This window comes from Carcharhinus amblyrhynchos, chromosome 15 (assembly GCF_965287045.1).
Source record: "Carcharhinus amblyrhynchos chromosome 15, sCarAmb.v2.hapA, whole genome shotgun sequence".
In the NCBI taxonomy this organism is placed as follows: domain Eukaryota; kingdom Metazoa; phylum Chordata; class Chondrichthyes; order Carcharhiniformes; family Carcharhinidae; genus Carcharhinus; species Carcharhinus amblyrhynchos.
This window is the reverse complement of record NC_137338.1, coordinates 20,625,016-20,648,587: the sequence shown is the minus strand read 5'-3', so window position 1 is coordinate 20,648,587 and position 23,572 is coordinate 20,625,016. Positions and strand designations below refer to the sequence as shown.

Here is a 23,572-nt window from a genome sequence, read left to right as displayed (position 1 = left end):
AGCCCAAAGCATGATAACTATGGCATCCAGAGGTTTAGCATTATTAACTCTAAGGATCCCTTGAACTACTACAACAAGCTCACTGCTCTACTCTAACCTATATGGCACTATATAAATAATTACAGTTGTGGCCACGTGTAACTAACCAAATGCTTACTGTTATACTATTTCACCAAATCATGGAATCACAGAATCCTACAATGCAAAAGGTGGCCATTCGATCCATTGAATCTGCACCGACTCTTTGACAGAGCATCTTACCCAGGCCTTATCCCTGTAACCCCACATATTTACCTTGCTAAACCCCCAACCTACACATTTGGGGGTCAGTTTAGCTCAGTTGGCTGGACAGCTGATGCACAGCAAAGCCAACAGTACAGTTCCGTTCCCGTACTGGCTAAGGTTATTCATAAAGGTCCACCTTCACAACCTTGCCCCTCGCCTGAGGTGTGGTGATCCCCCACAAAGGGACAGCAGCCTATGGTCATCTGGGGCTATGGAAACATTACCTTTACACATCTTGGGACACTAAAGGACAATTTAGAATCACAGAATCCCTATGGTGCAGAAGGAAGCCAAGCATGGCCACCAACCTAATCCATACATACAGGGAGAACGTGAAAACTCCATAAAGATAATCACCCAAGGCCAGAATTGAACTTGGTCCCTGGTGCTGTGAGGCAGCATTGGTTCAAAAGCTATTGCAATCTTACCCCAATAGTGGTGCTTCACCTTACTACAAATCTAATTCATCTCAAAAGCATGCTATGCTGAGAATCAGATAGAAGAGGGCTAACCTGTACAAAATGGCCTCATCTGTCAAACACAAAGATCAAACGCACCTCCTATGCCTAAAATGCATTATGTACTTTAATTCTCCATGGGATTTCCATTATAGTCAATCTTAACAGTACTTATAAATTTCCCTATGTGGCCTTTTCTAATTGCAGAGGCCAATGATACTCTGCCCCAGTCAGAAAGATGGTTCAAGTCTGAAGCATTGCTTTTAACTGTTGAATTACCAGTACATCTTTAACATAGCAATTTATAGTCCCCATGTCTCTCAGAAGGAACGTGTACCTGCGCTCAACATGCCAAATGGCAAGATTTCTGGAACTGCCATTGTTTTAGCAGGCCACCTTTTATAACTGATGTCGGAGTAACACAAGAAGGGATTCTTGGATTTGGACCTGGTGAAAGACAAAAGATGGGGGAAATAAAGACTTAGTGGGAAGAATCAAACATTAAAATCTTATCACTGTTCCATTTATACCTCATGCAGACAGTGTAAAAAGACAAAAATAATTTGCGACACGCTCCAAGATCAAGACACTAACAGTGTTTCGCAATGTGGCTCGGGACAAAACCAATAGATTGCACAGACATACAAGGCAAATGAGGAGAATTAACAGCATGTAGTGACATCAAAACCGCGTATAAATTATTCAACATGGAGTCAGCATTACAAGTGACTAAATTTAATCTATGGACTACATTATAACTGCCAATTTCAATAACCCCAATGTTTCAGTGTGTAAATATAAATACAAAGATTCAAATGTGCTGTAATTAAAGGAATGTTATACCATAGATGGAAAGCCAAGGACAAGAATAAATGTTTCAGTTGGTTGGATGTCAATGCCCCAAGGGTCTGTCCAAGTTGGATAATTTTATACATACATCTATATAAATGATTTAGAAAAAGAGCCAAAAAGAAACGGTGCCAAAGCCTATCAAACTAGACATTGTTTACATCACAATTGGAATTTTACATGTTGTTCTCAGAAATTCCATTGCAGGAGAATACAGTGAAGTTACACGTAGACAAAGAAAATCATAATTAAGAAGCAATGCTCAAAAAATGGCTTTTTAACAACTAGGACAGAAAAGGCCCTGAGGTTTTCATAAATTAAGCAAGGGGGAAGGCTGTTAGTAATAGCAGAAGATTATTTCCAATAACTGACAAATTGTACCAAGGGGGTCTAGATTTCAAACAATCACTGCAAGAGTGAAAGGGGATGGCTAGGGTGGACGATCTAGACTCAATCATCCAAAGGAGGCAGAGATTTAAGAAGGGAACTGGAGCAGGCTGTGAAAAATAGGAAACATTAAAGTTCCAGAGGAAGTGCTTGGAAATAGGATCACAGCAGATGCTCCAGCTGATGAATCAGTAATGGTTTCTCTCCATCTTCTGCATTTTAGAATTGGAAGACAAAGGAAAGGGCAGGTTAAACAGAATAATGGCAATCAAAATTCTGCTAAGCACCATTATGGACAAGGATAGGTGCAGATTTTTCTCTATGTGGCAAAATGTTGATAGAAATTAGTGAATTCCCCATGGTTTAGTAACTTAGTGAATTGCTCATTGTGACATTGAACCACATACACCAGAAAAGTATTTCCTTTGTTTATTCAAGTACGATAAGACAAGGCAAGGATAATGTGATATTCCAATCCCTGTTCAGGCCCATGTAAAAAATGAGTCCTTGACAAATGTACCAGAGAGACTCCAATAGTGCTTATAGACCTATCATCTCAGCATTAGCCAAACGCTCAATAAAGGATTAAATAACAGGAAAAATGGATAGCAAAGCAGCAGTGTTATGGTTACGAAACCAAAGCAATTACATTGTTGTCAAAATACCTTTTCCAATGCCACAAATAACAAGCTGAAACTGCCCCAGGACTCAGTGGTTAATCTGACACACACATCAGATCATATAAAAAGGAAGAGGCTGGCTAGGGTGAACGTTGGACCCTTAGAGGATGAGAGGGGGGACTTAGTGGTAGGGGATGGGGAAACGGCTGAGGTCTTGAATAACTTTTTTGTTTCGGTCTTCACGGAGGAGGACGTGAATAATTTGCCGGGTGTTAGCGATGGAAAGGTGGTAGGACTGGGGGGTCTCAATGACATTATTGTTACTAGAGAGGCGATGCTCGACAGACTGGAGGGACTGATTGTGGACAAGTCCCCAGGACCGGATGGAATGCATCCGAGGGTTCTGAAAGAAATGGCGGAGGTGATAGTGGATGCCTTGGTGGTTATTTTCCAAACGTCGCTGGATTCTGGGGAAGTGCCGGAAGATTGGAAAACGGCTAATGTTATGCCGTTGTTTAAGAAGGGTGCCAGGCAAAAGGCAGGGAATTATAGGCCGGTTAGTTTAACGTCTGTTGTAGGTAAAATGTTAGAATCCGTCATCAAGGAGGAAATAGCGAGGCATCTTGAGGGGAATTGCTTGATAGAGCAGACGCAACACGGTTTCGTTAAGGGGAAGTCGTGTCTGACAAAATTATTGGAGTTCTATGAGGATGTGTCTAGGGCGGTGGATCGAGGAGAGCAGGTGGATGTGGTCTCTCTTGATTTTCAGAAGGCGTTTGACAAGGTACCTCACAAGAGGTTATTGCAGAAGGTAAGGGGGCACGGAGTTGGGGGTAGGGTGTTAGCGTGGATAGAGGATTGGTTGTCAAATAGGAGGCAGAGAGTGGGGGTTAATGGGTGCTATTCGGATTGGCGGTTGGTGACTAGTGGAGTGCCCCAGGGGTCGGTGCTGGGGGCTCAGCTATTTACCATTTATGTAGATGATCTGGAGGAGGGAACCGAGTGTAGGGTGTTGAAATTTGCTGATGACACCAAGATTGGTGGAACGGCAAATTGCGCGGAGGGTGTGGAGAGTCTGCAGAAGGATCTAGATAGGCTGGGCGAATGGGCCAGGAACTGGCAAATGGAATTTAATGTTGGCAAGTGCGAGGTGGTCCACTTTGGTAGGAATAATGGTAGGAAGGACTATTACTTACGTGGCGAAAAAAACTGCAGCAGGCGACGGTGCAGAGGGACCTTGGGGTCCTTGTGCATGAGTCGCAAAAACCCAGCCTGCAGGTGCAGCAGGTGGTCAGGAAGGCGAATGGGATGCTGGCCTTCATCGCGAGGGGGATTGAATATAAAAGTAGGGAGGTCTTGCTGCGGCTGTATAGGGCATTGGTGAAGCCACAGCTGGAGTACTGTGTGCAGTTTTGGGCACCGCACCTGCGCAAGGATATTTTGGCCTTGAAGGGAGTGCAGAGGAGGTTTACTAGGCTGATACCAGAGTTGAGGGGGTTGAGCTATGAGGAGAGGCTGAATAAACTAGGGTTGTACTCGTTAGAGTTTAGAAGAATGAGGGGAGATCTCATTGAGACATATAAGATGATGAATGGGATGGCTAGGATAGAGGTGGAGAGACTCTTCCCGCTCAGAAAGGACAGTAGGACTCGGGGGCACAGCCTCAAGATAAAGGGGGGTGCGGTTTAGAACGGAGTTGAGGAGGAACTTCTTCACTCAAAGGGTGGTGAATCTCTGGAATTCTCTGCCCGTCGAAGTGGTGGAGGCTGCCTTGCTAAATATTTTTAAGACGCAGGTTGATGGGTTTTTGATAGGCAAGGGGATTAAGGGTTATGGGGAGAGGGCGGGAATGTGGAACTGAGCCACGACAGATCAGCCACGATCTTATTGAATGGCGGGGCAGGCTCGAAGGGCTAGATGGCCTACTCCTGCTCCTATTTCTTATGTTCTTATAAAACAAATAGTTTACAAAATCACTCATTTTGGTATTCTTACTTGAATTATTTTACAGCTACAATTATCTCTTTCAGTTCATTCTTCTTCAAGCTCCTCTCTTTAACAGAACCTGCCTTTTATTCCTACAGTCATTCTTGCTTAAAGATAAGGTCAATTTATAACCTTCTATCTAACTTCTTAAATATTTATCCCTAACTTAGGTACATAGTGCCCGAAAACCTGAAATCACTCTCACTCACTTACATATTGGTTCTTCCCCAGCTCCTGCCCGCAAAGAACCAGGGGTTCAGGTGAGTCCTACTTTAATATTCAACATTTAAGAAAGGATATTGACTGCACTCCCATGTGCCAATCTGGATGTATGTTCAACATTAAAGACATATGGATAGAGGGGCAAAAAACACATCCTTCTCCTTAACTACCCACATCTAGTTAAGGGGAGTAAAACAAGCTGTTACGAGCCAGAAGATTCTACCTAATAAATAGTATTTTAGTAGTCCAGCACCCACTTGATTTCTAAACATATTCTTTCTTGTGGCACAACTGCATTTTAAAGATAGCAACTAATTAAGCAACTAATTAGTTAAGGATGCTTGGCCCCCGGCCCCTGTCTGGAGACAATACATATCTCTTTAACCTGTGCTTAATGCCCTCTCCACTCACATTGTCTGTATCTTTAAGACTTGATTAACTGTAAAGACTCGCATTCCAATCATTATTTTGTAAATTGAGTTTGTGTCTTTATATGCCCTGTTTGTGAATAGAACGCCCATTCACCTGACAAAGGGGCAGTGCTCCGAAAGCTCGCAGCTTTTGCTACCAAATAAACCTGTTGGACTTCAGCCTGGTGTTGTGAGTCTTCTTACTGCGTTCCCCCTTCAAAAGCCTAGAGGTAGTGTTAGTCCAACATCTGATGTATCCATGTGGAGGATAAATCCTTTAGGAGGCATCTGGAATAATCAGCACTGGATCCCAGTATAAGATATCCCAGAGGTTCCCAAATGCTGTTTCCCCCTTTGGTCTCTAGTATACTCCATGGGTGAAATTTTATGAGATTTTTTCTAAGTGTTCCAGATCTGTTTTTCAGGTAAGTTTTCACATCCAATCTTATACACTCTATCGCTGAAAAGATGGGCTAGTCAGTTTGTAGCCAGAGAGGCTGTGGGTGGGGCTTAACATGCCAGACAGCCTGTAGGGGTAGGTGTTGCACACATGCAGACCTCTGATGTGCACACGTACATTAACAGTAGCAGGGTTCTGATGGACAGAGAGAGAGAGCTATCAGGTAGCCTTGACTAACTCCCCTACAGCTCCCCCCAGGCAATCGTGGGAGCCTGCAGTCTGAGATACAGTCACCCCCACGGTGTTCCCCACTGCCCAAACCGATTGTGGCCCCCCCTCATCTCATGACCCCATCAATCTCATGTAGAGTGACAGCACCTATCCCAACCGCGGCCTGCCCCCACAATCCCCAGTTCCCATTGATGCGCCCCCTGGCACTGCCCCCACAGGTCCTATCCTTGGCATTGCCCATTGTGCATTGCCCAGATGCCAGGCTGATAGTGCCAAAGTGGCATTGCCAAACCAGCACTACCCAAGCGGCACAACTGTCTTGCCCTTGGCCTCCCTGGTGGGAGGGGCCTTAATGGCCTCCAGTTCAACCAGTGAGGCCAACATGACCGGTTCCCCATTCATGGTGAACAGGTATTTTCCTTGCCCGGGAGAGAGCCTCTCCTGGCGAGGCCATAAAGGCAAGTGAGGCCGGATGATTGAGTGCCAGGCTCACTAAGCAGATGCAAAACTGTATTTAAATAAATGCAGCAAGCAGCCTCTCACTCATTTCTGGCAAGAGGCTGACCCTGTCAGAAATCCGGGTCTCATAAAATCGCGAGGGCCAAGAAATCGGGCAAAATCCTGATTTCTTGGCTCTCGTGCGATTTTACTAGCTCACTCTGCCCATCGATGGGTGGGATGAGCCAGTAAAATTCCGCCTCATTTTTGGCTTCTGGTATTTGTCCACTCCCAACTGGATATCCTAGTGTTACAGTTTACAAACGCAAATCGCATTGCCCGAGGTCGGTCAACAAACCTACTTTTTCATTCTATCCAACACCACTTCTAATTTTTGTTGCCTGGACCCTCAGTTGCTGCTTTATAGTAATATCCAATCTGCAGTACCATGTTGGCATGTGGCCTCAAAATTTGATCCGTTAGTTGCTGAAAAATGGCAGCAGCTCTATACAGCAAAGTGGCATCACTTGGCACAGATATAAGCCTCCTGGTGTTACAAAGTCTTTGACAGCATCCATTAGTTTTATTTGCCAATGTACTTTTGTAAGACTTTGAGTGGACAGAAAGTTAGCAGTTTCCAGACATTGTTCATTCTTGCCATGAGGTAAGCATCAAAGTTGGATACGTGATTTAACTTTCTAACATTACTATAAAATCTCCAAGTTAGATTGGCTTTTAGTGCCATTATTATGGACGTTTGACCATTCGCTGAGAAACTCTTCCATTATCCTCAATTCTATCAGTATCCTGACTCTTGGAAGACCTCTCGTTACTTTGCTGCAGGGATCCCATACAAGTTCAGTGAAACTGCTTCCCTCTGAGACAATACAAATCTTGTTTAGTAACATGCATTTTCTCAGGCCAAGCGATAAAAAGATCCCCGTCTCTTTCAGCTACTTGTTAATTAGTCATTGCTGTGTCATCAATTCTTTTTAAACCTCAAAGCTTTCTGGAGTTTTTAGTTTCCAAAAGAGGCTTTGACATTAATGGTCTGATCCTGTTATGTTCCTTCTGCCTTTTTTCCCCCAGCCTGATTTGACAGCACTTTATGGGCTCTGCTGTTCTACAATCTCATGTAGATTCTACTATAGAGCTATGAGTTTACTCCCAGCAGGGGAACCAGAGGCAAAACAAAACCACCTCATTTTGGCTTGCTTAGTGTGTTTCATTTGGGCCTTTTCCAGGTGTTCCTTTACTACAGGAGTGGCTGCCTTCATGCTTTCCCTCCTTTCCAGATGTGCTCCACCACATTCCACACAAGACTAATCTGTTCCTCCCATTCCTCTCTCAGGCAAACAGAGTTATCCAGTGCTAATGACACCAAGTCCATTCCATTTGATTAATGGATGAAGAATCTATCCATTTCTTTTCTGAGCACTTCCAATATGCCCACCTCTAATTTGAAAACTAACTAAGCTAGTCACTCCTTAGAAAGGGTATTTATATTCTTTAACACATAACTATTTTAAAAATAAATAAGTCGTACTTTCCTCAGAAAAGTTAAATAAACTTACGTTGTAAGACCGTCTTCCGTCTTCTTCACACTACCGAACTGCAGAAAGCTCAAGATGCTGTAAAAATCGCTGGGAAATAAGGTATTACGACATCAGTGACCACATGATGCTCTTTTCCTGCATCATCCATAAAAGCAGCCTGCTTTATTTAAGCTGATATTTTTGTTATACTCTCAAAGGTGGCAACCAATGTTCAGACAGTCATGTACTGACAGATCTTGGATGGCAAGGACAGAAGCAATGATGCATACAAAGTATTATTATAGTGCTGAAGTGGATCTATATTCCTCTTAGGCCACGACGTGTAACTTTTGTTCAGTAAAGCAATCAGCCAGAATTCAATTGCCGCTTGATGAAAGAGCTTTTCTAGTTGGGCAATACTTACGAATGCCTGGTTTCCACTGAGTCAGGCATCCAATTTTGCTGTGACTTAGCTAAGAACTGCTTTGCTTCATAGCAAATACATGGATCGGCAAGATGATTATGAATGGAAATAAATTTGACATTCAGAAAAGAAATTACATGGAAGATCAAACTCAAAAACTGAGAAATGTTGGAAAGAAAGGGTCATCAGCATCTCTATGGAGATCAGGTGCATGAATGGACTGGGAATTGGACAATCAGGAACAAGAATCTCATGCCCAAGGGACACCTAAAATTGGACATTGGGTCAGACTTTTTCAGCTATCTCTAATGACTACCCAAATCTGGTGTGAAAGTGACCTCTTTGAGGGCCATTTGCTGCAACTTGATATGAAAACAGAACAAAAATTGGAAATTCTCAATTTGGGATTCTTAGGTAGGTGAGAATCACTAAAATGTCCTTTTATTTGAGAAATTGACTAAAACAAAATTTAATCAAAAGGGGCCACGGGAAACAAAGGAAGAACACCAAGTTAACCCTTTACTTCATAAGGACCATGGATCTTCTGCAGTCAAGTTTACTCATGTCAGCTAACAGGGGCAAAACTAGGATTGGCTATTCATTTTTTAAATGTTCCTGAAATTTTCATCTTCTGACATTTGATCAAAGTACACCATTCGTGGTGACTATTGACACTGGCAGTTTTCCATCTTTTGCAAATGCTATTGAACTGGTTTACTGCCTCAGAATTGAACAAAGCCCCAGAACAACTACTGACCTTTTGTTTTAGTGAGATGGATTTCATACACTACAAATCAAAGGGAGTCTTCAGAATAAAGGTAAACAATGGAAATGGTTCAAGAAAAGCTATGCTTCACTGAAGACTACACACTTGTAATGTTTCTATAGCATATGAGAAACACCAAAATGCTAAATAAACTCACAAAAACATTGATAAAACTAAAAGTACCCAAAGGTTCCATACAATTTTATGATGCACAGCAAATGTTAAAAATAATAAATAAAACCAAACCTATTTCAAAGCACTGATTCCCACATCCCACCCCTGAAGCCCAAGGAGGTTCATCAGCACCCAAGCTGCACAACCTCCATAATAAAATACATTCTACTGAAACACATGGCCCAAATCAATGTGAACTTTCCCTCATCTAATTTGACTTGCTCTCCCCCCATGCATAGTTTGTTTCTTTCTCTGCCTTCCCAGTTTCTCATTTCCCCTTCCTCAGTTTCTCTCTTAAGGCTCAAATTTCCCTCAAGACCAAGATCTTTGCTGGTCCCTAGTGTTGTCATTGTCACAACCTGTGATGAAGCTTTGTGTTCCAAGTGGCTGAGAGACACTCACCTTTCAGACAATGGGGTAGGTTTGCCGGCAAGTCGCGAGAGTCAGGACAAATGCACTTGTGCAAATCATGCATACAAAAGGGCCAGTTCCTCCAGCGGAAATATTCAGGAAACACAAAACCCATTTCAGTAAATGCTGCCTGAAGACTGAAAAGCTTGTGTACCACTTACTTCTAGAGAAACTAGCTTCTGGAGGTGCTGAAGTGCTGGGTTATAGAAACTTCCCCAGGTATAGGAGCAGTGTTCCAAGGCTTTATGGAGGATTGAAAACTGTTGATGAAGAAGTAAGGACAAGGCACAAAAAATATAGAAAACTAAGCTTTTTGGCAGTAACTTTAGTATTGCAGTTGATGCAAAAGTCCCAGTTGGATTGATTCTCAGTCATGGCCTGGTAGCCAAAAGACCCATCTTAAAACCTGCTGGCTTACGGGAGATGAGGTGTTTGATTGCAAGATGGCATTCAGTCCGACTAGTGCTGGAAGAAACAATACCCTTAAGTACCAGTATCAGACTTATACTCACTAGGTTCCTGTTACAACTAGAGCTTTATCCTAACATTTGCTCTTCATAACCAGATGGCAATTTCTCAATAAACTGGCACATTTATTTAGTGATGTGAAAAGGCCATTGTGCTCAGGTTTAACAACTGACTCCTGCCAAGATAAAATGCGAGCTACCTTGCATGCCCTACCTTCACATGAAATATATGTAAAAAAGTACACAAACAAACATACACATACATCCACTGAAACGGTCCCCTACACTTCCCGGTGCCTTGGAAAGGCAGCCAGCATAATCAAGGACCCCTCGCATCCCAGACATTCTTTCTTCCACCTTCTTCCATCAGAAAAAAGATACAAAAGTCTGAGGTCACGTACCAACTGACTCAAGAACAGCTTCTTCCCTGCTGCCATCGACTTTTGAATGGACCTTGCATTAAGTTGATCTTTCTCTACACCCTAGCTATTGCTATAATACTGCACTCTGCAGCCACTCCTTCCCTTCTCTATGAACTGTATGCTTTGTCTATATAGTGCACAAAAAACAATACTTTTCACTGTATAAATAATACGTGACAATAATAAATCAAATCATCAGCAAACCTCAATCAGCACAATATTTTACAGCTGGATGATATTTAATCCCACAAGGGGTTAATATTCTTTTAAATCTTATGTGTTTTGCACTACTTAACATACAATGGCACCTTAAAATAAAAGCAGCAGGTTTGTCTTCATCCAGATTAGCAAAATGAAATAGCATGTTAGTAACGTGAAACTAGTATGGGTGATGATCTGTCCCCAGGCGCCCAAATAAAAATTGCATTATGGTCACAGAATCTCATAAGAGGGACCAAACATGTTTTCCATGCCTTACTAGTTCTTGAACAGAGTCAGGTTCCCTGCCTTCCTAGTCCTCAGTGGAGAGACCAGTCACATCGAGAGCACCTTAGCTTCATGCTCATTAAAGACTTCAAAAAGTCTCCAAAAGCTGGTGGCGTTTGCAACCAAATAAACCTGTTGGACTTTAACCTGGTGTTGTGAGATTTCTTACTGTGCTTACCCCAGTCCAACGCCAGCATCTCCACATCATTAAAGGTTTCACCAGGAAATAGCAAAATGTTGTGCAAATGTTGTGCAATGTTGTGTTACTTACGCAAGGATATTTTGACCTTGGAGGGAGTGCAGAGGAGGTTTACTAGGCTGATACCGGAGTTGAGGGGGTTGAGCTATGAGGAGAGGCTGAATAAATTAGGCTTGTACTCATTAGAGTTTAGAAGAATGAGGGGAGATCTCATTGAGACATATAAGATGATGAATGGGATGGATAGGATAGAGGTGGAGAGACTCTTCCCGCTCAGAAAGGACAGTAGGACTAGGGGGCACAGCCTCAAGATAAAGGGGGGGCGGTTTAGAACGGAGTTGAGGAGGAACTTCTTCACTCAAAGGGCAGTGAATCTCTGGAATTCTCTGCCTGTTGAAGTGGTGGAGGCTGCCTCGCTAAATATTTTTAAGACGCGGGTTGATGGGTTTTTGATAAGAGAGGGGATTAAGGGTTATGGGGAGAGGGTGGGAATGTGGAACTGAGCCACGACAGATCAGCCATGATCTTATTGAATGGCGGGGCGGGCTCGAAGGGCTAGATGGCCTACTCCTGCTCCTATTTCTTATGTTCTTATGTTCTAAAAGCTCAGCGATCAATCTGGTCGCCAAATATTACTCACTCTCAGAAATTAAGTAAGTTCAAGTAAATTTATTTATTGGTCACAAGTAGGCTGACATTCACACTGCAATTAAGTTCCTTAAAAATCTCCTAATTGCCACACTCCGGTACCTGTTCAGGTACACTGAAAGAGAATTTAGCATGGCCAATCCACCTAACCTGCACATCTTTGGACTATGGGCGGAAACCGGAGCACCCGGAGGAAACCCATGCAAACACAGGGAGCATATGCAAACTCCACACAGACAGTGACCCAAGCCGGGAATCGAACCCAGGTCCCTGGCGCTGTGAGGCTGCAATGCTAACCACTGAACCACTCATGGTGTTATTATTCCTATTTCGAACCATCTTACTTGCACCATACACAACTCAGAACAAGAAGAGCCATTATAACCATCAAGGTTGTGGGAATTCCTGGGAATGGATTTATTTGAATTTAGTGGGAAACCTCCCTTATTATTATAATTTAGATTGAAGTAAATAGATTACATAGTGTTGCAGCAGAAGCAGTCATCCACCCCTCAGAGAATTTCTGCCACGTAATTCTGGGCACCATAATGTCTGACAATGGGCAGCAATTTGCTAATGAGCTGTTCCACAACTTCACAAACAAATATGGCTTTGTTCACGTAACCATGTAATCATGTTACTTTGCTATCCTTAAGCGAATGGAGGAGCTGAGAGAGGGCAACGAACTGTCCAGGATTTAGTGAAGAAAGACAAAGACTTTAATCTAGTTTTTCTAAATTATCAAACTCACCACTACAAAACGGTTTCTCACAATCAATTGCCAATGGATGGGAGATTGAGAACATTGCTTCCATCTCTGATACAAAAGCTTAATCCTAACTTTACTACAAATGTTAACAAGAGGGTAAAACATGAGAAACAACCAGGCTGTTAACGTTAATCACAGGCTCTGAGCATCTCAGTTACCAGTGCTGATCAAAGCCCAGGGAGAGACCATGGGTCAGAGTCAACTGCAGGAAGGCACAAATCATCGAAAGAACTCCACGACCAAAACTGTACAGGGTTGCGACAGACTAGGGTATCATGAAGAGAAACCACGGCGCTTTAATATCCTGGTGAAAAAACAGAGACTCACTACAAGTTCTGTAGCCACCCAGGATAAGACCACTCATACTGACAGAAGGGAGAGTATGGAACAACCTCAACCACAAAAGGAGATCAGAGCAAGATTGGTGAGATTGATCAAGGCACCTCAAGAACTAACCTTGTGAACTATGAGAATTTGTGGTGGGATGTAGGATGTGGGCAGCATGGTGACACAGTGGTTGACACTGCTGCCTCATAGTGCCAGGGACCCAGGTTCGATTCCTGGCTTGGGTCATTGTCTGTATGCAGTTTGCACAGACTCGGGGATTTGCACAGTGACCCAAGCCGGGAATCAAACCTGGGTCTCTGGCGCTGTGAGGCAGCAGTGCCAATCACTTTGCCACCATGCTGTCTACGATTTTATTATTTCTATTGTGGTGACTAAGGGATTTTCAAGGTAACTTCATTGCAGTGTGAATGTCAGCCTACTTGTGACTAAGAAATGAACTTATTTAAACTTAACTTTATTTCTGAGAGAGTGAATAATACCTGTTCTCCTGTGTCTGCGCGAGTTTCCTCCTGGTGCTCCGGTTTTCTCCCACAGTCTGAAAGATGTGCTGGTTAGGTGCACTAATCCGAACAGGTGCCGGGGTGTGGTAACTAGAGGAATTTCACAGTAACTTCATTACAGTGTTAATGTTCGCCTTACTTGTGACTAATAAATAAATAAACTTTAAATGGGCTAGGGATAAGGACTTGTGGGAGATGTAACATGAAAAGTTAACATCAGAAGCATTACATATCACATCAGATGATGCTGATGTAATGATGTCAGATGACATAACTGAGGAAGAGAGATCTGGAAGGTCTGAAGTTCCAAACTTGTGCACAGGTCCCAATACGTACATAGAAACTATGAATAAACAGTAATGGTTTGAACAATCTATTGTCTCGAGCAACTTACTTTGGGAATATAGACAAGCCCCCAAAGAACCTGGAATAGATCCCAACCACACAACAAAACAGTTGCCGCCTTAAAGAAGTCAAGAAAGTAATGGCTCAAATGGGTGCGAAATACCCTTCATAAAATAACCAAATGACACCCTTCTGTGCACTCCAATGGTGTCAATACTCCACAACCCTCCTTAGGATGATGAAAATCACGCTCACAGTCCATCAAAAATGCTAACTAACTCAGCAATGGTCCCAATAAGGATAGATGGCCCTGGATTCATATTCTTACAAGGAGCAATCATTGAGCATGCACAAGTGTACCTACACCACATGGACTGCAGCCGTTCAAGTCAGCTCAGCACCACCCACTCAAGGTTAATTAGGGGCGGGCAGAAAGTTCCAGCCTACCCAGTAACACACACATCCCATAAATGAAAATAAATGCACTGGAAAAAAATTCTCAATAAAATACAGGGTGACGGATGGGTGAGTAACAAGGGGTGAAAAACACGCAGAATTTATACTGTTCAACACAAGAATCATCCTCGAGTAAGGCTGACAGGTTGAGAATGGTATCGTTTAAGTCAACTAGGGAGATTTTGAAGGGTTTTTCCCCCAAAGAAAGGGCGTCTCAACTTCCCCAGGGGAGAATTTGCAAAATTCCACAGTATGGGAGAAGCTGAAATAAATCGCTTCTCGGCCTTTTGGCTAAGATCAAGTGTAGTATCGACATGCTGCACTTGGTTGAAGTCATTAGGTTACATTTCAGCTTCATTTGAAGCAATTTTTTAAAGCGGCAACTCGGCCATTTGGCTAAGATGCAAATAAGATCAAGCCCTGGAGGAGGAGCTACACCTACTCCAGTCAGCTTGGATCATGTAGATCAAGCCCAAGACAGGAGGTGAGAGCCCTGTCTTGTCAGCTTGGATCGGGAATGTCCCAACTTGTTGGGACTCTGAATTGGGTTTAATTTGACTTGATTGGATTGGAATAAAGTTTAAAAAAAAAGAAACATTTTGGTTATGCATCAAGCCAGTTGTATTTAGTTTTACTTTAGCAAAAAAAAACACGGAGAGTTGATTGCATCCTTTACTATCGAGCATATTGAGAACATGAAATAAGGCTACAGATATGTCAAAAAAAGGTCCAGCTCCATATGCAGCACACACCGCGAAAGTGGTAGCTTGGCGTGGGCATAATGCACAGCCGTTCACCTCTAATTAAACTTTTGTACATTATAAACAACAGGCAAGCATTAGTAAAACAACATACCCACTAGGTTTCATTCTATCATACAATAAGTAGTAAGAGAACAACAGGAGAACTATCACCACCAAGAACACCTTAATGTATCGGCGTTTCTTCATGTTTCCCAGGCCTGAAAGACAAAAGAGGGAAAAAAATCTTATTGCCGAATAAGTCAGTTTATGCAAATCATGACTGTAGTTCACCCACTTCCACTTCAGTCCGATTTCTCTATTTTTTCATTAGCGTCTCTATATATCACATTTACTTGCATCTGATAGCAATTTGTTAAAGTGAAAATTGTGGGCAGCAGACCCAAGACTTCTCGATCTCTGTGGCCACCCAACAACACTCCCCAACAGCAATATAATTTCTATTACTTGTACCGGCAACACAACTAAGTGCTTTTGCTGCCTCCAGGAAACTAATTGTCACACTACTTGAAAGCAAACAATTGCCATTAGCTAATTGTGCAGCAACTTGGTTTGAAAGCACTGCAGAAATGCTTCATTCAGCAGGCCACATCATTGTTCTAATTCCCACATTGTTGAAAGACATTTGATCTGTTTCCTGCCCGCTCCTCCCACCCCCCCTGCAGCGCACAATAAGATTTTAAACAGGGCATGGAGTTAAGGTAACCAAAAAAAAACCACACAAAATGTATTTACAATATTCTCAGGGTCCCCTTACACCACCGCCCTCTCCTCTCTCCTTGCCACCACAACCCCCACTCATCAAACTCAGGTATCCTTCTCCATGCTGACCTGACATTCCGATTTGGGGAGAGAAGACAACAGCAGGTTAATGAAATGATGGAATAAAGGCCAGCATGAAAGCCAAAGATATTTCTATAGAGCCTAAATGAGGTACCAAAGGGTCAAAGGAATACTTATCTTCAGCATGATTTATTTTTGTTTAAGCCATGGACCATTCAAATTCAAATATAATGTTGTGCACATGATGAGTAACCTAGTTCTACAATGGTGGTCCTTAGAAATGTTAGCCATCAAGAACTTTTTATCTAAAGAGCAATCATAAGCTAAATTATCTAAAACATGCTGATCCTGGAAGATTTGCGCAAATGGCTAAAAATGTTAACAGAATCATAGAATTCCTATGGTGCAGAAGGGGGCCCATTCAGCTTCTCGAACCTGGCCCAACAACAATCCCACCCAGGTCCTATCCCCCACAGCCCCATGTATTTATTCTGCTAATCCCCCTGACACTAAGGGAGAATTTAGCACAGCCAATCAACCTAGCCAACACATTTTTGGAATGTGGGAGGAAACTGGAGCACCTGAAGGAAACCCACACAGACATGGGGAGAACGTGCAAACTCCACACAGACAGTGACCCAAAGCCAGAATTGAACCTGGGTCCCAGGCACTGTGAAGCAGCAATGCTAACCACTGTGCCACCCCAACGTAGTGACTCTAAATATGGCACAATCATGCTGATTAACACTCGTAAACAAACAATTTGGAAAAACCCCTCTCATTCCACAGATTCAAACAATTCACATAAAACTGCACTGAAATACAATAAGAGGAATTTTACAGGATTTTTCCAAGTGTCCTGCTAGTCTGAAAATGGGAGAGTTCCAGATCCATTCTGCGGGTGAGTTTTCAAGCCCAGTCTTACTCACTCTGTCTCTGAAAAGATGGGCTAATCAGTTTCTAGCCAGAGAACACAGCAGACATCCTGTAAAAGGGAGGTATTGCGCACGTGCAGACCTCTGATGCTGTGCATGCACGTCAAAAGTCGCAGTGGTCTGACAAACAGACAGGGAGCTGTCAGACCCCTGCTACTGCAGGCAGCTTCAAACAGCAATCCCCCCGCCACCCCCGCAATCGTGGAGTCTGAGATGCAGCCCCCACTGCATCGTTCCCCACCCCACCCCAACTCCTAGACCAATCACGGCCCTGCTGTTCAGAACAATCAGGGCCCTGCTGCCCTCTTCCACCAATCACATCCAGAGTGACAACGTGACCCCCCCCTTCCCCTATTGGACTACCCCCTGGCCCAACCCCACTGCCCAGGTACCCAGGATGGCACTGCCCAAGAGGTACCCCTGCCTTGCATTCAGCCTCCCCAGAGTGCCTCAATGGCCTCTGGTTTCTTCGGTGAGGCCAACACAACTGTTCCCATTCACGGAGAGCAGGTGCTTTCCTCGCCAGAGAGACCCTCTCCCGGTGCGGCCATATAAGCAAGTGAGCCCGGATGATCGAGTGGCAGGCTCGCTAAACGTATTGAAATTAAGGTTTGAATAAATTTCAATAAATTAACTAGCCCCTCAGCCATTTCCAGCAAGGGGCTTACCATGCCAAAAGTCCTGGTGTTGTAAAACTACGATGTGGAAATGTCACAGGGGTAAAGTCTCACAACACCATATCAAAGTCCAACAGATTTATTTCTGTTGGCGTTTAACCTGGTGTTGTAAAACCAAGACAGGCTTGCAAACCGGAACCATTTGCGCTAGCTGCTTTACGCCCGGTTTTACTACATTTTCCCACCACAAAGCAGGAGTAAAATTTCACCCATTGATTATGCCACTGGGTTAAAACATTTAGTGGACCTGTTCCTTTTCCTAATGTTTTCTCTTTATTTAGCTATCAGTAACTCTGTTATCTTCTCCCTTTTCATTAGAATCTAAGTATAATCCACCTGAACCTGGGAAATCGTCAAACTTAAGTTTGCCTTGTTTGTAGAGTATCTAGTTTCTCTCCAAGGCAACTGTTATAATAACATGGAGTTTTGTTGTACTGATGTTGCACAGTAGACATAGAACACAAAAACATAAGAACTAGGAGCAGGAGTAGGCCATCTGGCCCCTGCATTCAATAAGATCATGGCTGATCTTTTTGTGGATTCAGTTCCATTTACCCGCCCACTCACTATGACCCTTAATTCCTTTACTGTTCAAAAATGTATCTATCCTTACCTCAAAAACATGCAATGAGGTAGCCTCAACTGCTTCAAAGGACAGGGAATTCCACAGATTCACAACCCTTTGTATGAGGAAGTTCCTCCTCAACTCACTCCTAAATCTGCTCCCCCTTATTTTGAGGTCATGCCCCTAGTTCTAGTTTCACCCGCCAATGGAAACAAGTTCCCTGCTTCTATCTTATCTATTCCCTTCATAATCTTAGACGTTTCTGTAAGAACTCCCCTCATTCTTCTGAATTTCAATGAGTATAGCCCCAGTCTACTCAGTCTCTCCTCATAAGCCAACCCTCTCACTCTGGAATCGACCTAGTGAATCTCCTCTGCACCCCCTCCAGTGCCAGTATATCCTTTCTCAGGTAAGGAGATCAAAACTGTACACAGTACTCCAGATGTGGCCTCACTGGTACCTTATACAATTGCAACATAACCTCACTGTTTTTAAACTCCATCTCTCTGGCAATGAAGGACAAAATTCCATTTGCCTTCTTAATTACCTGCTGCACCTGCAAACCAACTCCTTGTGATTCTTGCACAAGGACACCCAGGTCCTTCTGCACAGCAGCATGCTGCAATTTTTTATTATTTAAATAACAGTCCATTTTGCTGTTATTCCTACCAAAATGGATGACCTCACATTTACCAACATTGTACTCCATCTGCCAGACCCTCGCCCAGTCACTTAGACTATCTGTATCCCTTTGCAAACTTTCAGCGTCCTCTGCACACTTTGCTCTGCCACTCATCTTGGTGTCATCCGCGAATTTTAACAAACTACACTTGGTTCCCAACTCCAAATCATCTATGTAAATCGTACACAATTGCGATCCCAACACTGTTCACTCAGGCACACCGCTAGACACTTATCGTCAACCAGAAAAACACCCATTTACCCCCACTCTTTGCTTCCTGTTAGCTAACCAATCCTCTATCCATGCTAATACATTACCTGTAACATCATGCACCTTCATCTTATGCAGCAGTCTTTGATGCAGTCAAATGCCTTCTGGAAATCCAGATGCACCATATTCCCCATTGTCCACTATAATGTTCTCAAAGAATTTCACCAGGTTAGTCAAACATGACCTGCTCTTCATGCTGCGTCTTTTCTGGATAAGTTACATCCAGATGTCTCACTATTTCTTCCTTGATGATAGATTCAAGCATTTTCCCTCCTACAGAAGTTAAGCTAACCAGCCAATAGTTAGCCACCTTTTGTCGACCTTTTTTAAACAGTGGCATCACACTTGCTGTTTCCCAATCTGCAGGAACCACCCAGAGTCCAGCGAATTTTGGTAAATTACCACTAGTGCATTTGTCATTTCCCTTGTGCATTGGTGTATGATATAAAATGTACGAGTCCCCTAATCTCTGAAACCTCCATAGCATTTACAATAGCATGGAGCCACAGAGGCAATCGCTTGCCCATCAAAATACTGCAACTCTCCAAAGCCTACATTGTTAATTTCCAAGTGATTACGAGATGTTGGGTTCGGGGGTGTGACCGTTTATGCATTTACATTTCCAACACCAACAGAGATCTGCTTTTCCCAAATCGATTTAGAACCTTTCACTGTTGACTGCATTTGAAAAATGGTAAACACGAGAAGAAATTGAACATTTTAAAAGCATTGTCATTTAAAACAACTGCTTTTTAGAAGCATCTTCAGAACTTCACTTTTATTTCAAGGATGAAAATAGATCATATTTTTCTTGTTCAATGGGTATCTTATGTTGTCATGGTTTCTGTTTCAAGTATCTATCACGTCCTGGAATTGGAACAATGACTTCTGTTCATCACCCATTTAAGATATTGAAGTTTACACATAGGGCCTGATTTTACCTTTGCATCATGTGGTAAAGTCGGGTGAGAGGCCATTAATGCGATCTGTGCCCACACCCGCACAGATGGCCACTTTATCAAAACCCGGGAATGGCGGGATTCAATTCGCACCCAAAACGGTCGCAATGGTGATTTAAATGTATTGGCATGCATTTAAATTGAATTAATGAAGTGCCCGCCCAAATTTATCAGCATTTCCCCCATTACTGCCACATTTGCCAATCCAGAATCGTGCCATAATGGACCTGCTAAATAAAAGTCTGAAACAGGCACTCCAGCTGCTGAAGAGGCGAGTTCAGAGCTTCCAACGGCTCCCTGACTCAGATCAGTAGTGGTGTGTGTGTGTGTGTGTGTGTGTGGGTGGGTGGTGGCGGTGGGGGGGGGGGGGGGGGGTGCCTGATCGTTCTCTGGTTGGGGGAGGGGAGCGAGGTAGGATCGTTGTCTGGTGGGGGTTGGGGGTAGGAGAAGGCGGGTCAGATGTATCTCTGATGGGGCTGATTGGTGTCTGATGGGGAGGGAAGAGGAGGCCAGTCAGATGTTGCTCGGGGGGTGGAAATGAGTGAGGCCAGATCGTTGTTGGGGGAGGAGGCAGGTAAGATGTATCTGGGGGGGGGGGTTGCAGATATATCTCTGGTGGGGGCCTGGAAGGTCCGCTGCCACTCTGCAGGCGATTGGTTGGGGAGGGGAGGGGTGGTCAGAGGTGGCAATCAGTCTATCAGTCTGGGTAGTGGGGGAATGGGATAAGGGGGACAGCGACGTGTGAGAGTATTGGGGGGAGCGGGTGGATAATGGGGACAGTGATGTGTGTGGGGACCATCTCTCCCACTCGCTGTTCGCGGGCTGCTTTCTGCGGCTGGGAGCGATCTGACACGGGCGCGCTTTTTCCAATTTTTTTTCCAATTGTGCATGCGCACTTCAGAGCTCAGATCGTTTTGGCCATGCTAAGGCCCGCCCACAGCGCGAATGGGACTAGAGGTGTTTTTTTTCAGCCTGAGTGCTAATAGGGGGCGCCTGAAAGCAGATTTCTAAGTCGGGTCTGCATTACGCCCAGATTCAAAATGGTAAAATTGAGCCCTTAATTTGGCGCACAATGAAGTATCGGTTAGCGCAATAATTTTCTGTCAAGGTTGCGCGAAACATTAAGTATTATTAGATGTATTTTCCTTCATTTTCATGCTTCCATGTTGAGAAATATTTGGTTCAATTCTGCAATCCAGTTAATAGTTGTTCATAACAACCACTTTTTGTTAAATACCAAAACAGCACACACAAAAATTTCAACACTGGTGAATAAAGAAGAAATTCTGTTTTTATAAAAATTGTTAACCGGTATCACTGATTCTCTTTTTTAAGCAAGGTGAAAAATTAAAGTTCCTAATGCACCGCACCACCAAGTCACCAGGGTTAAAAAAAAGGAGAAACTGTCAGGAGATGTTTTGTATACAGTTGCGCAGACAGTTTAATGTCTCAACTGAAAGACAGCACTTCCAACAGTTCAGCACTCACTCTCTCATTATTTTGTTTGGGGACCCCTTGTCACGGCACAGTTGTTTCATTGTAAGTCTGCCCAAGCATCTTTTGAAAGCCCTTATGAAATCTGATTCCACCATCCCTTCAAGTAATGCGTTCCAGATCTTAACAACCCCTTGTGCAAGAAACTTCTCACTTTCCCAGCGCACTTGCCAAAGAAACAGTTTATCTCCACTCGCTCTTTCAGGGCCCTTTGTAATTTCTAATCATTACCTTGCCTTGGTAGTCAGGAAAACAAACCCGGCTTCTCCAATCCCTGGTATCACCCTGGTTAATCTCCTCTGTGCCTGCTAAAGTGTCTAGTTCAGAATTGTATACAACAGAGGCATAACCTGCGATTTGTAAAAGGTTATCATTGTTTTTGGATTTAATGTCCCTGATTACGAAACTACAGATCCCAAATGTTTTCTTAATCGCCTTATAAACTTCCCTGTCACCTTCAAAAAGCTGTGAACATGCATCTCCAAGTCCTTCGACACTTGAATCCACTTCAAAATAGTCCCTTTTAGATTATATATTACTCCTCCCACAGGTCATTTCATGTTTATGTTTGACTATTTCATCAATTTGTCTATGCCCTTTCTGATACTATAATAGTACAATTTTATGCGGCCAAGTTAAGAACATAAGAAATAGGAGCAGGAGGAGGCCATCTAGCCCTTCGAGCCTGCCCCGCCATTCAATAAGATCATGGCTGATCTGAAGTGGCTCAGTTCCACTTGCCCGCTTTCTCCCCAGAACCCTTAATTCCCTTGCCTCCCAAAAACCTATCTACCCGTGTCTTAAATATATTTAGCGAGGCAGCCTCCACCACTTCAACGGGCAGAGAATTCCAGAGATTCACCACCCTTTGGGTGAAGAAGTTCCTCCTCAACTCCGTTCTAAACTGCCCCCCCCCCTTATCTTGAGGCTGTGCCCTCTAGTCCTGCTGTCCTTTCTGAGCGGGAAGAATCTCTCTACCTCTACCCTATCCATCCCCTTCATTATCTTATACATCTCTATAAGATCCCCCCTCATCCTTCTAAACTCCAATGAGTACAAGCCCAGTCTATTCAGCCTCTCTTCATAGTTCAAACCCCTCATCTCCGGTATCAGCCTAGTGAACCTCCTCTGCACTCCCTCCAAGGCCAAAATATCCTTGCACAAGTGCAGCGACCAAAACTGCACACAGTACTCCAGCTGCAGCCTCACCAGTGCCTTGTACAGTTGCAGCAAGACCTCCCTGCTTTTATATTCTATCCCCCTCACTATAAAGGCCAGCATCCCATTTGCCTTCCTGACCACCTGCTGCACCTGCAGGCTGGGTTTTTGCGACTCATGCACAAGGACCCCCAGGTCCCTCTGCACCATAGCATGCTGCAGCTTTTCACCCTTTAAATAGTAATCCCTCCTACTATTATTCCTGCCAAAGTGGATAACCTCACACTTGCTAATATTGTACTCCATCTGCCAGGTCCTTGCCCACTCGCTTAGCCTACCTAGATCCCTCTGCAGACTTTCCACACCCTCCGCACAATTTGCTTTTCCACTTATCTTCGTGTCATCAGCAAATTTCAACACCCTACACTCAGCCCCCTCCTCCAGATCATCTATATAAATGATAAATAGTTGAAGCCCCAGCACCGGTCCCTGGGGCACTCCACTAGTCACCAATCGCTAATCAGAATAGCACCCATTGATACCAACTCTCTGCCTCCTATTAGACAACCAATCCTCCCCCCAACTCCACGCCCCCTAACCTTCTGAAGCAACCTTTTGTGCGGTACCTTATCAAACGCCTTCTGAAAATCGAGAAACACCACATCCACTGGTTCCCCTCTGTCTACCGCAGAAGTTTTGTATAATCTGAAAACTTTGAAATTGTCCTTCTTACTACCTAGACCACACGGGGTTGGAGCCAGATTACAGACGGAAGGATCGAGGAGCTAGCATAAAAGTTAAGAGATTTGGGTGTATTATACTTGTATATGCAATTTTACTTACGCCTAAAATTGAATGATGTCTCAGGCTGTCAGTTTGATTCATGGCCTGACTGGAGGGGCATCTGTTCTTGGGTAAATCTTTAGGTCAAATTACACACTACTTACTGTCTGTTGAAGAACTTGTTCCGTACCTTTGTAGGTTCTATGCTCCTCGCAAGGATCAGATAAGACCTGCAGACGCTGGCTGCATTTTGTAACCTTGATCTTTCT

At 43.6% G+C, this 23,572-nt stretch overlaps 1 protein-coding gene and 1 non-coding gene across 2 annotated transcripts in view; one reads left to right on the top strand and one right to left on the bottom strand.

Moving 5' to 3' along the window:
- The window catches only part of LOC145353131 (type 2 lactosamine alpha-2,3-sialyltransferase-like), a 50,192-nt gene that overhangs the window by 24,635 nt on the left and 1,985 nt on the right, over window positions 1–23,572 (bottom strand). Inside the window, 3 exon segments of the mRNA XM_080203547.1 lie at window positions 1,081–1,190; window positions 7,861–7,929; window positions 15,092–15,197. Of these exon segments, the coding sequence (XP_080059673.1) occupies window positions 1,081–1,190; window positions 7,861–7,929; window positions 15,092–15,197 (285 nt within the window).
- LOC145353539 (U2 spliceosomal RNA) lies at window positions 14,508–14,699 on the top strand. Its single transcript, XR_013888714.1, has one exon. It is a non-coding gene; the product is annotated as a U2 spliceosomal RNA (small nuclear RNA).